This window comes from Mytilus galloprovincialis, chromosome 1, assembly GCF_965363235.1.
Source record: "Mytilus galloprovincialis chromosome 1, xbMytGall1.hap1.1, whole genome shotgun sequence".
Taxonomy (NCBI): Eukaryota; Metazoa; Mollusca; class Bivalvia; order Mytilida; family Mytilidae; genus Mytilus; species Mytilus galloprovincialis.
Genome location: NC_134838.1, coordinates 32,067,480 through 32,083,185, shown reverse-complemented (window position 1 = coordinate 32,083,185; position 15,706 = coordinate 32,067,480). Strand labels below are relative to the sequence as shown.

The 15,706-nt window shown below is 32.4% G+C and overlaps 1 protein-coding gene across 3 annotated transcripts in view; it reads right to left on the bottom strand.

Annotated features, from left to right (window-relative positions):
• LOC143071520 (receptor-type tyrosine-protein phosphatase S-like) overlaps window positions 1-6,472 on the bottom strand; it is a 32,570-nt gene extending 26,098 nt beyond the window's left edge. For 2 of the 3 annotated variants that reach the window (XM_076245879.1, XM_076245896.1), the window contains exons 1-4: window positions 6,289-6,472; window positions 4,180-4,320; window positions 1,066-1,275; window positions 187-329 (exon numbers count right to left, since the gene is read on the bottom strand). In XM_076245879.1, the coding sequence (XP_076101994.1) occupies window positions 187-329; window positions 1,066-1,275; window positions 4,180-4,320; window positions 6,289-6,379 (585 nt within the window). In that variant the 5' untranslated portion in view covers window positions 6,380-6,472. The remainder of the gene's footprint in view (window positions 1-186; window positions 330-1,065; window positions 1,276-4,179; window positions 4,321-6,288) is intronic. The other variant, XM_076245888.1, reaches the window with a different exon arrangement.
• Window positions 6,473-15,706: the final 9,234 nt, after the last annotated feature.

The following is a 15,706-nucleotide window of genomic DNA, read 5'->3' as shown; positions in this document are numbered from 1 at the left end:
TACCACTACTCTAAGGATGCAGCGTTTTACATGATAGACGTACACTTTTACCACTACTCTAAGTATGTCGTGTTTACATGATAGGCGTCTACTTTTACCACTACTCTAAGGATGCAGCGTTTTACATGATAGACGTAAATTTTTATCACAACTTTAATGATGCAGCGTTTTACATGATAGACGTACACTTTTATCAATAATCAATCCTTTTGTCGTGGTTAGGTTATGTACCTTCATATGACTGGTATAACAGACTGGTTCCAAGTGAAACTCCTCTGTAGATGTGACGTAAACACGGGCACCTGTTCTTCTGGAAGAACTCACATTAGCTGCAATATCAGTTTGGTGAGATATAAACAATAATGCTACAGTTTCTGTATTTACCATATTGATCATAAATAACATTCAATATTTTAAGTTACTTGGCTTTTCGAGAATTTTTTGTTATATTTCTTGTAAAACTATAAGACTGATGTCAGCTCTATGAAATATAAATGTTTTTTGTTTTACTGTATTTAAATGGAAAACTGAAGATTTCCCGACTGTTAGTTATGCTCTTAAACGTTTTATATTTTTGCTTTTAAGACTTTTCATGAGGACCTTATGAAGGCTTTTCCAGAATTTTGTGTTGTGCGCACAAACATTATATGATTTGCTATTATGAAGAGAGAAAAAAAAACTTGATTTGAGGTACAAACAGCCATCAAGTTCTAGTAGTCGGTTTTTTTTCTCAAGTCAATAGTTATCAAAGGTACCAGGATTATAATTTAGTACGCCAGACGCGCGTTTCGTCTACATAAGACTCATCAGTGACGCTCATATCAAAATAGTTATAAACCAAACAAATACAACGTTGAAGAGCATTGAGGATCCAAAATGCCTGGGATAAGAAAATCCTTAGTTTTTCGAAAAATTCAAAGTTTTGTAAACAGGAAATTTATAAAAATGACCACATAATTGATATTCATGTCAACACCGAAGTGCTGACTACTGGGCTGGTGATGAAGAAAGATGATCTTTTCTATAGCATTGGCAAAACAAATTAATATTACTTATTCTACTTACAGTCGTTTCTGAAGAAGACTTTTACTTTGTTAACACTGTAAACATCTTGTAAATCAACTCTCCACAGAGTTCTGAATGGGTATCTAAAGTTAACAGACCAGGAACAAGAATTGTCTGCCCCTGTTTGGTTCCTGTTTCCATCAACTGCTAATGCTGAGTTGTCTGTGATTGACGTTTCCTGATAGGTAGGTTTCCCTTTTGCTATATTTTCTGTTCAAGAATATATGTTATGTCATTCATTATCAAAACTCAAAGCATTGGTTTATACATGTACATGTGTTTTTTTTCAAAGTTTAAAAAGATCAAAGATTATAAGATACCACAAGTAAAGCAGTATACACTACAGCTAAAGGTCGATCCCAGCCAGTAGCCGTCGATAAAGGTGGTGTTTCGTAATAGTTCCTAGTTAGCCAGTGGTGACAATAGGGACACATCATTTGTCAACTGTGATACAGGTTTCTATGACAGCCGGCCAAACCATGATGGCGTCCCTTAATGTTTTGAAGAGATTACTTTATTAGTATATGGGCGTTTTTCAATAAAAACGTACTTTCTTGTCCCAGCCATTTTAAAAAAAATGTGTTTGATCTTTGCAAGTAATTTTTTGTGCAGTCAGTACATTGAATTAGATATAACATTTTTAAGCAAAGAAACAGTTTATTTTTTAGAGAGATTGATAAGATATTGATTCCTGAATGGTCCAAAACAACCAAAATGGCATGTCCCTAGACCGCCTGTTCAACATTCATACTCTCAAATATCGTAAAAAAATGAAGAAATAAATATTAATTTTACTTAATATAAGTTCTTTAATAATTCAAAAGTATGTTTAGAGCCAACATATTTTAATAAACAGCTTTTAACATAGGATTTTTTATTTTAGAAGGTGTGTCCCTAACACAATGTCCACTACGAAACGAAGTCATTAAAACTTGCTTATAAACAATTTTATAAAATCAATGTAATTTTTTGTTTGCAAGAGATATAAACATTAGGGTCTTACAAAAGAAGTGATGCTTTTATAACGGCAATTAAACTGTTGGTAATAAAAATTGAGCACATCAAATGGACCAGAGTGATACCGTATTTTTGTAAATGTCCACTACGAAACGGGTCAAATCTCCTTCAGTAACTGGTTTTAAAATTATGAAAAAAATATCAGTGTACAGCTTAATAACGCTTTGATGAATACAGTCAGTCTTGTTACTATTGCAATATTGGGGTTGTGAGAAAAAAATAAAACATGTGAATACGTCCCCTACGAAACGGTCCCCTACGAAACAAGTTTGGGAGAAAAACGTTTCGTAGTGGACACTACCACTACCATGCAGTCTTTTTTTATTCTTTTTTCAATTATATTCGTGCAAAGCAAATAACAAAGGTTAGTTTCATGTAATTTTTATTATGTTTTTATTAACATAGAATAGGGTTGATGTCAACTACGGAACTTTTTGTCCACTACGAAACGGTTTTGTCAACTACGAAACGCATCAAAATGTCCACTACGTAACATGAGTTGTACCTTCATATGTGAAGTACTGTCTAATCTTTATCAATAAAAAATGGTTCTCCAATTCAGAAAAAAATGAGATTTTTCTAGTATATAACGTAAACAAACTGGAATGTCTATAGGAAACATTTAAAATTGCAAAAATATGTGTGTTTAGAAGCAGTTTCGTAGGGGACAAAAGTCCCCTACGAAACAGTACACAAATTATGAAAATAATATCATTTTAAAGAGTATTTAAGATTGCACTTTTTGTTTACAAACAGGTCTATAATAGAGGTATTCAAAATAACTCTTGAAAATAAATTTTAGACTAGTTGATTTTCCATTTTTTTAGGTCTGAAAGGAACGCTTTTATTGAAAAACGCCCATATATGTAAACAGTTATTAACGATTTGTCAATATCTTCACAGAAAGAAAATTACAAAGAAAAGCGTGCAGGAAACGCTATTTCTGAAACTTGATTTAAACTGGGTAAACTAATCAATCTCTTGTCGTAAAGTCAGGGGTTACGTTTACGGCCGAACTTCGTTGAAAGTTTCTTAATATAGGGCAAAATATGAAGCAGACAGAATAACATTTAATTTATCTTTTATCCTTTATTTCAAACAATTATTTATGTTAGTTTGGTTTCAGCTTTCGATATATTTATACATCCTTTACTTTCCAATCGTGTGGCTCTGAGAGTTACTAGTTAGTTACTTTTGAGTTCAGAAAGCGAATTTAAAAGCAGGAAATGCAGCATGTTTGCTTTTAATTTCAAATGTATTGCGTCATTGTTAGAAAATTTCAATGATATAAGCAGCAATTGTATTCATTGTTATTACATGTATTTGAAAATACGAATATGTAAAAAGCTAACAAGCTTTGTCTTTGTTGTGATTATTCATCAATTGTGATGTGAGGTTTATGTAACATTTAAAAAAGGACAGACTACTTGTCATGCAAGTATTATACAAGCCTTTTTTTCTTTTGAATAATGCATGGTCTTGTTGTATGTGTAAAGGCAAGACATATGCACTTGTTAACAACAAAAAACGATTCTAAATTTAAAGATGATATATGATATGTGTATTTTAACAGACTACCCTGCAAATCGATTCACTAAGAAGATTCAAGATTACCAATGATATTTGTGTAAAATTATATCGATAATGCTGTCTTCTGAACAGTTCGATATGCTTTGTAATGTTGAGTTTAAAATTAATGATAAATATATGCATCCTTTACTTCTAGACTTGTATCGTTATTGTGAAGACAACTGATATTCAACCGTACACAAATGCATAAAAAGAAAAAATGGAATCATAAAAAAATACTGGACATTTTAACAGTCCACAACAACCACAATTGTCTTACACCTCAGTGACGCCTACAAACAAACAAACCCAAATGTACAAACAACGTGGAACAGTACTTGGTGGAGATAGCCTCACTTGGAACAGGTTTACGCTGTGGAAAGCTTGAAGAAGATTATCTTGTGCGCATGTAAAACTTTGGTGTTATTTTAGCTTCCACTTTTGTACCAATACAATTTATATGTATGTTTTCAATATGTTTATTCTTATATAAATGTCTATTTCTACATTAAGTGTTCATTCATTTACCCAACTGGCAGTATGGTTTTCCTGTAAATCTTGGTGCACATTCATCAAAACAGGCTCCGGTATCAGCATCACATGGTGTATCGAAGGCACAGTGGCACGTGTAGGAACATAAATACCCAAAAGTTCCAACGGGACATCCAGCTGATAGAGAAAAAAACCACAAGTATATTTAAAGGTTTATTTTTTGAAGTAATCTAACAAAATTTTCAGTTTGGTTGTTTAAAAATGACATATGTCATGCATAAAATTGCATTCAGGAAATTATATTAGATAAACTGTCGATTAGACCTAAAATTTATGAAAGTGTTTATCTGAGCCGTAATAAGAAACACGTACGATCTTAATAATTTGCCTTGTTTGACCTTAACACACCTTTTATGGATAATTAAATCCATCACAGTATTTCATTAAGTCAGTCAAGTGGATAATATCTGTCGTAAAACAGTCCATTAACTGGACCGTAATTTATTGTTTACAAGAAAATGTACAATTAATAATTTGACAGGACTTGTCCTCAAATATGTATTAAAATAAAATATTTGATACTGAAATATGTAAACAATATCATATTCCAAATTAAAATTGTAAATGATTTGAAATGTGTCAATAAACACACAGGGTTTGTATTTTTTAAAAACAAAAACAATTTAGAAGAAATTGTAAGAACATAAAATTTGTTTACTTATTAATAGAATGATTGATTTGGCAGTGCAAAAACATGTAATCATTATTTGATACAAGCATTGCTAAATATTATACATGAAACCCTTAAGGTAATTATTTTTATTAATCATATATAGCTAAACAGGAAGATAGAAACTGTCAAGGTAGAATTAACGGTACATTCACATCTGTACAATGTATATGTATTATAAAGTGCACAGAAACTTAACCTAAACAATGTTATAGTAGATCTTATGCTTTACATCCTACCCGAGCGGGTCTGGAACCTTTCTTCAAGTTCACTTCTCATTTCTAAGACAATACCACCTAGCATTGCTAAATAAATGTACCGCTGTATAGATATGTCTCTGGTTAAACCTAACTGTACCCACTTATTTCATATATTGGGTTTTATTTAAAGTATTTTCCACTGTGCCTATTTTAACTATGATAAGAAATAGTCAATACTTAAAACTTTTCTTTTTTTTTAATATTCTATTTATTATTAGTACCAGAAGGTGTGGTACAAGGTTATCCATTATCAGGTTATTTTTATGATTTAGATTTCCGGTAATGTAAAATGTAATTTATTTAAATACCATAAGAATAACTAAAATATTTCATTGAAACCGATTTATAATACGTGCACTGAAAATAAATATTCTTTATACTGTCGTTCTCTTTAAATGACGGCAGTTCAAAATGATAGAAGAAGAAAAGTTTACTGATGAAAAAATTTATGTTAGGAATTAAAGAAAAAAGTGTAAATAATCCAGACGACGTGATTCGTTCAGTGTTATATATTACATAACATAATGAAAAACTCCATAGTAGCAGGGAAATATAATTGTATTTATGTATTTGGTAATAGTCATACTTATGGAAAAATTGTTTGATGTTAAAGTATATATTTCTTTTAAGAAAATTTGTCATGAAATAGAAGTTCAAACTAAATTTTCTAGAATATCATTCCTGCTAAAACAAATATTTCAGGGTTTGGTATATGTATAGAGTATTTGTTCAAACAGGAACAGATATGATGGCATTGTTTATAAAAAAGTTTCTATGAGAATTTCTGTTAAGCGTTGACAACCTGGATTTAGCTTTTCCACTTTTCCTTTTAAGGGTACTAATGTCATTTAATATTTTCCCCTAAATTTTTGGTTCATAATCAGTATGAATTTATATCGTATACGGTAGCTACACAGGTAGTTTCTTCCTTAAATACAGAACCGAACCGCCTTCTCAAAGCAATGATAGTATACATAGCAACAATGATTGAGAAGTATACATTGTACATCCTCGTTAACACACAATAAATAGATTCCTTTTATTGAGATAATTCAACATACAAATACGTAGATGATCGACTTGAAAGATCAATTAAAATTTGTACATTCAAACAAGAAGTTAAGGATGAGCTGTTAACTATGTTTTGATACATACCAACTGCAATGAATTGTGCCATCCATGATGTAAACAACCACCATAATGTTAAATCGGCAATGTATGTTCCCTCTATATTTATTCTCAGCATTATTTTATGTATTTTGTTTTCAACAATATGTCCCTTATAAATATAAATCCATGTTTACTATTCAAGAAATTAACACATAATATCTTTCGATAAAAAGGAAGTAACTTTTAGAATGACTTGTATTACTAACTTCTGACCTAAACTGTAGAGAGAAGTTGCCTGAGGGCAAGCTGTCAACAACATACCACACGTCTATGTATCATCCATCTACTTAATATCCGAACGGCGGTAAAATGGAAAATTATTGCTTATAAATTGTTTAAACCAATGAACCTTCTTAAAGGGAAAATTATTGCGTAAAATGTAAAAACCAATGAACATTATTACAACGCTGGTTTACACGTTAGGCTAACAGACAACAAATACAATACTTCATTATAGACACCGGGTCAACGAAGTGTTAAAACTATTCCAGCTTTTCCCAGGCGGATTCAGTTTTTATTTTAGCTTCAATTAACATTAATTAAATTATGATTTGAAGTAGCCTGGGGTCCTGGCTAATCTTGTCAGTACGACGCGCAGCTAGATTGGGCCGGATGCCAGGCTAGATTTGAAGCTGCTCTCTTACATCCGACGTTTTCTTTCTTCGAATTCACTGTTCACGAATCAATTTGTTTGAGATAGTAATATAATATAGATATCACGATTTTTTTAATTAAACGTGTAAACACGCAACTTGATTAATTTTTTATTTTGTTAATGGGAAAGGGGTTGCCTTCATTTTTGAACAACACGTAGTATATATCCTCAACAACACAAAAATAAAATTTCTATAGAAGTTAAGTACAAACGGGGAAATTTCACTTGTATGAATTTCACATTAATTTATAAATTCATGTGAATTGTTTGCCAATACGCTTATACGAGATTAAACTCACGTGAGCTTATTTCAACAATTTCGGAACTGAGTTTCACGTGTTTCTAATGTAAAACTGACGTAATTTTTTTTTTTTATGAAAATTACGTTTTCACTCGATTTTTCAAAATATAGTTATTTAAAGTCATATATGAAACCTCAAATTAAAAAAAAAATGATGCATATGTTTCTTTTATAACAAAATGGATAATTTTCATTATTAAACTTATGTACATATACTTTTTTTCTGAAGAAAATTCTTTAATTTGTTCACATTTAGAAGAAGTTTGCTTTTTTTTAATTGCTTGCTTCCAAGGAGCAATTCGCCGACATATTTTCCGTATGCAAAGTCACCTTAGCGTGAACCTTTTCGTACAAATGCCGTGATTGCAATACGCATGGGTCTGTCACTAAAATAAACTATCATATGATTGTACATGTTAAACACGAGCTCAATATCCATGCTTTTTTGTTTATTGTTTACTATAAGGTGACAATCGGTAATCTTCGGAGTAAAAACACGGCATTTAATGAGCTGCCATATTTATTAAATCATAACAGACTGAAAGAAAAAAAAATGACGATTATACGATAAATTTGCGTCAAAATGATAAAATCGGTCACAGAAGACTAAGTTTATTAAATACATGCATTGGTTCAAGAATTAGATAAACATTATTTTTCACCAGTCACTCGTTTCATATGACTTTAAATAATGTATAAAAAAAAATTGATTTAAAAACCATTTCTTTTTGTAAAGTTTATGTGAAATTCGTGTTAAAAAATTCAGATAAGAATCGTGTGAATCTCAATTGACGTGAAACTCGTATGAACATTTCCACGTGAGTTTCAAGTATAAACTCGTTTGACGTCAATTTCACGTGAAATTCACGTGAGGTGAATTTGCCTGTGTAAACGGCTGAAATGCGTATGGCGTGTTTTTTCATTAGTATGTATTCGAATTATTATCTATATCGTAAATATAGTAGATAAGTATATTGTAATTTTTCATAATTTGTCTGATTGACAAATGGATTGATCAAAAGGTTAAACATGGTACATTATATTGCTAAATGAAATAGGTAAAATGATTGAAACCAGCTGTAAATCAAAAATACTGACATCTAAGTATGAGGTCAGATTTCAGTTTTAGTATGAGGTTAGATACTTTTTTATACGACCGCAAAAATTTTAATTTTTCGTCGTATATTGCTATCACGTTGGCGTCGTCGTCTGCGTCGTCGTCGTCGTCGTCCGAATACTTTTAGTTTTCGCACTCTAACTTTAGTAAAAGTGAATAGAAATCTATGAAATTTTAACACAAGGTTTATGACCACAAAAGGAAGGTTGGGATTATTTTGGGAGTTTTGATCCCAACATTTTAGGAATTAGGGTCCAAAAAGGGCCCAAATAAGCATTTTCTTGGTTTTCGCACAATAACTTAAGTTTAAGTAAATAGAAATCTATGAAATTTTGACACAAGGTTTATGACCACAAAAGGAAGGTTGGGATTGATTTTGGGAGTTTTGGTTCTAACAGTTTAGGAATTAGGGGCCAAAAAAGGGCCCAAATAAGCATTATTCTTGGTTTTCGCACAATAACTTTAGTTTAAGTGAATAGAAATCAATGAAATTTAAACACAAGGTTTATGACCACAAAAGAAAGGTTGGTATTGATTTTGGGAGTTGAGGTCTGAACAGTTTAGGAATTAGGGGCCAAAAAGGGGCCCAAATAAGCATTATTCTTGGTTTTCGCACCATAACTTTAGTTTAAGTAAATAGAAATCTATGAAATTTAAACAACGTTTATGACCACTAAAGGAAGGTTGGGTTTGATTTTGGGAGTTTTGGTCCCAACAGTTTAGGAATAAGGGGCCCAAAGGGTCCAAAATTGAACTTAGTTTGATTTCATCAAAAATTGAATAATTAGGGTTCTTTGATATGCCGAATCTAACTGTGTATGTAGATTCTTAATTTTTGGTCCCGTTTTCAAATTGGTCTACATTAAGGTCCAAGGGTCCAAAATTAAACTTATTTTGATTTTGACAAAAATTGAATCCTTGGGGTTCTTTGATATGCTGAATCTAAAAATGTACTTAGATTTTTGATTATTGGCCCAGTTTTCAAGTTGGTCCAAATCGGGTCCAAATTAAACTTTGTTTGATTTCATCAAAAATTGAATAATTGGGGTTCTTTGATATGCCAAATCTTACTGTGTATGTAGATTCTTAATTTTTAGTCCCGTTTTCAAATTGGTCTACATTAAAGTCCAAAGGGTCCAAAATTAAACTAAGTTTGATTTTAACAAAAATTGAATTCTTGAGCTTTTTTGATATGCTGAATCTAAACATGTACTTAGATTTTTGATTATGGGCCCAGTTTTCAAGTTGGTTCAAATCAGGATCCAAAATTATTATATTAAGTATTGTGCAATAGCAAGAAATTTTCAATTGCACAGTATTCAGCAATAGCAAGAAATCTTCAATTGCACAGTATTGTGCAATAGCAAGAAATTTTCAATTGCACAGTATTGCGCAATAGCAAGAAATCTTCAATTGCACAGTATTGTGCAATAGCAAATATTTTCAATTGCACAGTATTGCACAATAGCAAGAAATATCTAATTGCACAATATTGTGCAATAGCAAGAAATTTTCAATTGATTGGAGTTATCTTTCTTTGTCCAGAATAGTAGTTGAATCAACTTAAATCATTGTTTTATACAATATACAATGTATATTCACTTTTACTACCAACTGATAAATTAAAACAATCTTTACCATTCAGTGATAACAAGCACCTTTTGTTACATTTTAATATTTTATGATGTATTTAAATGAGTAGTTATTGTTGCAAACTCCATTAGAAATTTGAATTGAGATCAGTTTTGGAAAAAGGGAAAGGGGGATGTGAAAAAAAAAATGGGGGGGGGGGGTTAAATTTTTCTCATTTCAGATTTCTTTTTGAGAGGATTAATATTCAACAGCATAGTGAATTGCTCAAAGGAAAAAAAAGTATTTTAAGTTCATTAGACCACATTCATTCTGTGTCAGAAACCTATGCTGTGTCAACTATTTAATCACAATCCAAATTTAGAGCTGAATCCAGCTTGAATGTTGTGTCCATACTTGCCCCAACCGTTCAGGGTTCAACCTCTGCTGTCGTATAAAGCTGCGCCCTGCGGAGCATCTGGTTTGCTTTTGAATTTAAACAGTACCGCTGCGGAATATTGAAATGCTTGTCCGTTGTTGAAGACTAGACTTACATTTTTAACCCCGCCACATTATTTATGTAGGTGCCTGTCCCAAGTCAGAGCTTATAATTCAGCGGTTGTCGTTTGTTTATGTGTTAAATATTCGTTGTTCGTTAATGTTTAATATAAATAAGGCCGTTAGTTTTCTCGTTTGAATTGTTTCACATTGTCATATCGGGGCCTTTTATAGCTGACTATGCGGTATGGGCTTTGTTCATTGTTGAAGGCCGTACGGTGACCTATAGTTGTTAATGTCGGTGTCATTGTCTCTTGTGGACAGTTGTCTCATTGGCAATCATACCACATCTTCTTTTTTATATAGACCTCTCAGACAAGTGTTTTGTGTCGTTTTGTTGCTTAAGTTTTTTCCACATGATGAAAAAAGAGGAACTATAATGTGTTAATGAGACATACATGAGGCCCCGCTTGCATGTAATGATATAAAGGGACAAAACTCAAGACCTGTAAAGTGTACTTTGACTCTACCCAAAGTTGTACTTGATCTGAATTTTGTAGTAATAAGCATTGTTTTTTACATTTCATAACATTTATTTTACGCAAACTTAAGTTTGATAACGAAAACAGTTTTTCCATTTGTATAAGGGCATATAAACTCGAGAAAGGTTAAAGAAACACCTCCAAATTTCGAACTTGATCTGGTTTTTTTTTTTGGGTAATTTTCAGCATTTTTTTCATTTGTATTTAGGTGCATTACTCTAAAACGATAGGAGTGACGCCGCCAACATTCGAGCTTGATCTGTGTTTTGTGGTAATAAGCATTGCGTATAAGTTTCATAACATTTGATTGAGAAGTTAGAGAACGGAAACTCATGTTGGGACGTACGTACGGACGGACAGACGTACAGACAGACAAGGGTAAAACTAAATGGTAGTTAACGGGGGCATTTATAAACGTCTGATTGAATGATGCTTCTACATCTTAATATCTAAATTCTAAAATACGGGAAGGGTAAATTTAACGGACATTATCGGTTGTTATCAGATGAAAAGTATAAAACGGAAATAAATCAACATTGCAGGCGGAGTCCAAAGAATTTTTATGAACTTTTAATAAGAAAAGATATTTTCTATCTCATTATCCCAAATGAAATGAAGAATATCACGGGTCGGTTGAGAACTAAATTTTCAGCAGCATATGGAGAATATATCTTCAATCGAAGGGAATTGGATGTCAATGGTAGATTTTCACACCCTTTGAGCCTCCGGGAGATTAAGAGTTTGTTGTATTTCTTTTTATTTTGCATAGTGGTAGCAACCTCTTGATGACCTTTGTGCATCTGCTTTGTTTCGTTGGGTTGCTGTCTCAATCATTGACCTGCAACTAATACTTTATCTATTGGACCCAGTATTGAAATATAACCTACATGCCATTTTATTTTTATTGGTAAAATAATTCTGCTCCATTAGATGATACAAACAGTAATTTGGTGAACAATGTATCTGACCAGCAGTTAGTTTAGATACAACAAGAATGTGTCCATAGTACACGGATGCCCCACTCCCACTATCATTTTCTATGTTCAGTGGACCGTGAAATTGGGGTCAAAACTTTAATTTGGAATTAAAATTAGAAAGATCATATCATAGGGAACATGTGTACTAAGTTTCAAGTTGATGTAACTTTAACTTCATCACAAGAGTGCACACGCTGAAATGTCTCGCCTTCTATACTAATCATTGATATTATGTTGATAGTCCTAAGTAAAAAGCTAAGCTTTATAACAACTGTACCATAAACTTAACATTAACCAAGATAACTAAACAAAGACCAATGAACCTTGAAAATGAGGTCAAGGTCAGATGAACCATGCCAGGCAGACATGTACAGCTAACAATGCTTCTATACAACATATATAGTTGACCTATTACTTATAGTTTAAGAAAAATAGACCAAAACACAAAAACTTAACACTGTGCAATGAACCGTGAAAATGAGGTCACGGTCAAATAAAACCTGCGCGACTGACATAAAGATCATTAAATATTTCCATACACCAAATATAGTTGACCTATGGCATATAGTATTAGATAAAAAGACCAAAACTCAAAAACTTAACTTTGACCACTGAACCATGAAAATGAGGTCAAGGTCACATGACATCTGCCCGCTAGACATGTACACCTTACAATCATTCCATACAACAAATATAGTAGACCTATTGCATATAGTATGAGAACAACAGACCAAAACACAAAAACTTAACTATAACCACTGAACCATGAAAATGAGGTCAAGGTCAGATGACACCTGCCAGTTGGACATGTACACCTTACAGTCCTTCCATACACCGAATATACTAGCCCTATTGCTTATAGTATCTGAGATATGGACTTGACCACCAAAACTTAACCTTGTTCACTGATCCATGAAATGAGGTCGAGGTCAAGTGAAAACTGTCTGACAGACATTAGGACCTTGCAAGGTACGCACATATCAATTATAGTTATCTTATTACTTATAATAAGAGAGAATTCAACATTACAAAAAATTTGAACTTTTTTTTCAAGTGGTCACTGAACCATGAAAATGAGGTCAAGGACATTGGACATGTGACTGACGGAAACTTTGTAACATGAGGCATCTATATACAAAGTATGAAGCATCAAGGTCTTCCACCCTCTAAAATATAAAGCTTTTAAGAAGTTAGCTAACGCCGCCGCCGTAGCCGCCGCCGCCGCCGGATCACTATCCCTATGTCGAGCTTTCTGCAACAAAAGTTGCAGGCTCGACAAAAAACTACCTTGACCAAAAACTTTAACCTGAACTTTGCACTATCATTTTCTATGTTCAGTGGACCATGAAACTGGGGTCAAAACTATAATTTGGCATTAAAATTAGAAAGATCATATCATGGGGAACATGTGTATTAAGTTTCAAGTTGATTGGACTTCAGCTTCATCAAAAACTACCTCGACCAAAAACTTTAACCGGACGGACGAACGGAGGCACAGACCAGAAAACATAATGCCCCTCTACTATCGTAGGTGGGGCATAAAAATATTTTTTAGAGATATACCTATAAAACGTATAACAAGAAAAATTGTTAATTTGTCTCACAACTGTCAGCGTTATAAAATGAATTTACACCTCAGCTTGACATTTCATGTTTTTTTTTAACCTGAATCTTTTGTAAATGATACACGTTAACTGATGTCTGAGAGTCAAAATAATAAAATAACTATGGCCAATAATACCCTCTTCATATTTGTGGGGACTGTATTTTATTTTGTTCAGATGATAGTTATTTGTTATATCAAAGAGGTTCTGTTGGGTACAAGCTTCCCTTGAGAGGTAATATCTCTGGTCAACTGTTGTCTCATGTTTCATTTCCATCAGACTAGAAACATACATGGGGTTCGTATTGTTTATTCTTTAGTTTTCTATGTTGTGTCATGTGTACAATTGTTTGTCTGTCTTTTTCATTTTTAGCCATGGCGTTGTCAGTTTATTTTCGATTTATGAGTTTGACTGTCACTCTGGTATCTTTCGTCCCTCTCTTATACAATGCTTTTTATTATATGTTTTATATGCTCTTGCCGTTAAGTTCAACATATTTCTTGTCCTTCAAGCAATTTTTTTCTTATTTAAATCACTGGTTCATGATTTTAAATGCATTTCATTGGAGAGGTGCATGTTTTGGGAAATCTTTTATGCCAATAACAAAATGGATATGTTGTTGTTAAATGTAACTTTTTAACAGAATGTGACATAGTCCTTGATTTCTATTGCAAATTATAAATAATGACAGGAAAAATTGGCAAAGTTACTGCAATTATGATGCTTGCATAACTTATGAAAATATGCAAAATGATAAAGAATACCCCCCCCCCCTTTCCTTTCCTCCAGGCATTCAAAAATCAAAAGTCCCAGAATAAACAGACAAAACAATGACCAAAAGAAAAAGAAGAAAAACACAAAGTACACAAACATCAAACTTTTAGCAACAATAACCCCACTATATATAAAACTGTGGATGATCTTAGGTGCTCTGAAATCACTGACAGTTCCTATTCCACTAGTGGAACCTACTCCAAGTGAAATTCATTGATTAAGGGCATACAATACAGTTTTGATCCTGTATTTACATTTTGATAAAAATTTCCATATAGACTATTTTTTACCTGATTAAATCAAATATGTAATAAAAAATATACCTTCATGTGCTACTTTTTGAATAAAATGAGGTTGAAATTTTGTATATTTGCTCAAAATTCGGATTTGTGGCTGTATTTTCCCTTTCGAAAGAAAGACATAACTTTTTTGTTTTAAAAGATAAACACAAATTGTTTTTTAATTAAAATAATTCACCATTCAAAAATAACTCATTTTTATCAAATGTTCATGAATGTAGAAAAAAAAACATCATTTTTTTACTGTATATTTATCAAATTTAAAAAAAATTGTACTACATGTATTTACATTTTCATGAAAATTGGCACACATAATCTTCTTACATAATCAAACCAAATGGCATTTGAAAAAAGAGGGGTCCATGAACTCGTTTTCAAGTAAAATAAGTTTGAATGATAAAAATTGGTCAAAAACTGAATCTTTTCCTGATAAGTCATAGTTTGAAGTCGCGAAATTAACAATTTACTCTACCAACGTCATTACCTCCCCTGTAACTGTATCTATCGTATGCCCTTAATCTCATTCAGTGATTTAACAATCGAGGAAAAGAAGATCAAATTTCATCAAAGACCAGAGGGACTAATCCAAAAAAGTGTTTCACCATTCTATTAGAGAGGCAGCAGTCCTTTTGCACCAATTACTATTTTTCAGGGGTATCATTTTGTTTTCCAAATGAGTCAATTGCGCCAATTGTCGGAACTTATTTGCGCCAATTTACCTGTACACTATCTTTACTATATTTAATACAAGATATGCCAAAATAGAAGAAAACAGAAGCTTATGGTGATTATGTTTTAGCCACAAATGTTGATGACACAGTGCTTTGTTCCCACCATCCATGGATTAAACTCGATCTACCACAAGACGAACCGCAGTATAATGGAGCAGAAGCATTCCACAGGAATTATCATGAACTCTTTTATAAAATTGAGAATGGAAATGGGGAATGTGTCAAAGAGACAACAACCCGACCATATAGTAGACTACAGCAGAAGGTCACCAACAGGTCATCCTTCAATGTTTGTGTTTTTGGACAATAAAGTGAAGTTACAAGTTACTACATATA